General features: G+C 40.9%; 1 protein-coding gene across 1 annotated transcript; it reads right to left on the reverse strand.

Annotated features, from left to right (window-relative positions):
• Positions 1-290: 290 nt before the first annotated feature.
• Positions 291-1829, reverse strand: LOC130082257 (uncharacterized). Its single transcript, XM_056247064.1, has 2 exons — positions 824-1829; positions 291-723 (listed from the first exon to the last, which is right to left on the reverse strand). Exons 1-2 carry the CDS (start codon positions 1746-1748, stop codon positions 476-478), a joined length of 1173 nt encoding a protein of 390 aa, XP_056103039.1. The 5' UTR covers positions 1749-1829; the 3' UTR covers positions 291-475.
• Between the last annotated feature and the right edge of the window lie 701 nt (positions 1830-2530).

Below are 2530 nucleotides of genomic sequence, written 5' to 3' on the forward strand. Positions count from 1 at the left end.
AGTTTTAATACAGTAACAGAACCTTAAAGAAAATATTAAACATTTCTTTCTTTCAATTTCTTTTATTTTTTTACCAACATAAATCACAGAACAAAAACACAGACAATACAGTACGAACAATGAACAATACATAGGCCTACTTATAGTACAGAAAATAAACGTCATTACAAACAATAAACCGTACATACAATCAACAATACATACAAACAATAAACAACAGTAATAACTGTAAACAATACATATTTACAATACAGACATACATCATCATCATTCCTTCCTATGGTTCCATATGCTAGTTTACCATTTTATAATACATTTCATAAATCACCCCATTCATTCATTTACTAAATAAATAACTATATATTCCTATTATACAACATAATATAAGGCATACAAGATAAACTACAACTACTATTATGATTAATTTTACACAATATACCCCACCTTACCCTGCACATGACCTACACATACCAGGCTACTCTTCGCATTCTAATGCCCCATAAAATGCTTGGGCCTCCGGTGGCATGTAGGCTAGCATTTTCATAAGATCCCGGTGCTTCTCCTTCTTGACGGGCAGAGGGTCCTCATAAGCACGAGCATACGTGGTGGAGAACAAGGGAGCTGGAGGTGGTTGATTCTTCCTCTGTTTGGTGATCAGCCAGGTCTTCCATCCCTCGTAGAGGCTGTGGCTCCCTTTTGTGTGGACACACCATGGATCAGCAGCTGAAATCATGATTCAACAAGAAATTCAATAAAGATTCTTCTTTCACGCACATATCCCCAACACTGTTAATCTCAGAAGACCTACTCTTTTGTTTTTTACCTGTCACTTTCAACCACATCATGGATGTGATTAGCAAGCCAGGTGGACGCTTTAATGTTGCATCAGGGAGCTGCCTGAAGTCCGGACATTTCATCTCAATGACTTTGAATGGATGCTGCTGCCTGGCTCCACGGATCATCTCGGCGACATCGCTGGGGGTGTGGAGTGTGGACACCTTACGCCTCTTGTCCAGCGTGGCAAAGGAACGGTCACAGGGAAGGAAGGAGTGACCAGACACCATGAACTTCTGCTCTATCTGACTGAAGTACCCTCTAGATACGAGCAGGGCCATGAGGTTTAGGACTCGCCAGTTGTTGTTCTGCCCACAGCATCGGTCACTATAGATGACGAGCTTCCGTTCCTTTGCCTGGACTAGGGGAGCAAAAGATGTTTCTGCCCACTTCAAAAGACAGCTTGCCACCTCGATGGAACCTCTGTGAGCGATGCCCTCATGCCAGAGGCACATTGTAGGAGGATCGTCAGTGCCCATCTCCTGGATACAGAGGTTGTAGTTGGCCAGCTGCCGTTGATAGTACACGTTGGAGTGTGTCAGGTTTGGCGTGAACACTACCCCCTGCATGTCGATACAAATGACATGGCAGTCATCATTGGCTTTGGCCCACTCTGTGTCAGCCTGCAACTGGGTGTACGCTTTTTCAGCTTTCCGGTGGTGAAGCTCACTCTCGGCTGCGATCTTCAACCTTTCTCCATCTGTTGTAGCAGCTGTTAATTTTAAAAACAGGGCGTCACATTTCGCACAAGTGTCACTTCTTGGCTGCCTAAAACTGAGGTTCTGCTGCTTGAAGATGTCCCTATAGAGCCAGAACTTTGCAGTGGATGTTGGATTGTGTTCCTTGTACAGGCGGAACATGCGGAGCAGGTTTAAATCAGGGCTCAGGTACTCCCTCTCCACATCTCCCTTCATCCGTGAGTAGTGGTTCGGTTGGCGTGGGAAGCTCAAGATATGCTCTCTTATCCCCTCTCTCACTGCAGGATGAATGCTATGAGGCCTAAAAAATAAACACCACAACTCATGAACAAGGGAAATATAATAAACTATGCTGGTCTGTTTTGCACAATTGCATTGTTTCTGTGACCATAAATGTATAATTATAAACATTCCTCTAAACTATAGGATTTTGTTTTTCACATACAGTCATTAAAGGGATACTTCAGGATTTAGCATTAAGCTTTGTATCATTAGAAAACCGAATTCTTTTTAGTATTTTCGAATTACAATGCTTTTCTCCCTCATATCCCCCTGAGATGAGAGATTTATGTATTTTTTGTCTGGAAAAAATCCTCCGATGACGCAAAAATTGTCATTGTTTACATGCACATCTTTTGTTTCAATCTAACTGAATTTATTCCGATTTGTGAATCTGAATGTAGTGTTTACATGGATGCTAAACATGTGATTGATTGATGTGTGCATTTTAGCATTGCAATCTGGGAGTTGTTGTCTTTCATCCCCATAAATCAAAAATACATTTTCTGGCTTTTAGAAGGCTCCATTCAAAAACAATTTCACATTTCTACTACATAAATGACCCATTTTAAATACACATTAATCTTTCCAGAGCTGAAGTATCCCTTTAAGATCCACATGTTGTAATGATACAAAGAATAATCATACATTACATTTGCATAGCACTTTATCTCTGATATCGATTTAAAAGTGCAAAAATATGTTTCCTGACTGGGCAA

This window comes from Rhinichthys klamathensis, unplaced genomic scaffold (assembly GCF_029890125.1).
Source record: "Rhinichthys klamathensis goyatoka isolate OS25496 unplaced genomic scaffold, OSU_Roscu_1.1 h1tg000042l_1, whole genome shotgun sequence".
NCBI lineage: Eukaryota > Metazoa > Chordata > Actinopteri > Cypriniformes > Leuciscidae > Rhinichthys > Rhinichthys klamathensis.

What these genes read in the sequence shown, in the direction of transcription:
- LOC130082257 (XM_056247064.1), bottom strand. Translation starts at nt 1,748, where the DNA reads ATGAAGGGAGATGTGGAGAGGGAGTACCTGAGCCCTGATTTAAACCTG. An exon ending in GATGTGGTTGAAAGTGACAG is followed by an intron (nt 724 to 823) that starts GTAAAAAACAAA and finishes TCATGATTTCAG; the next exon opens with CTGCTGATCCATGGTGTGTC.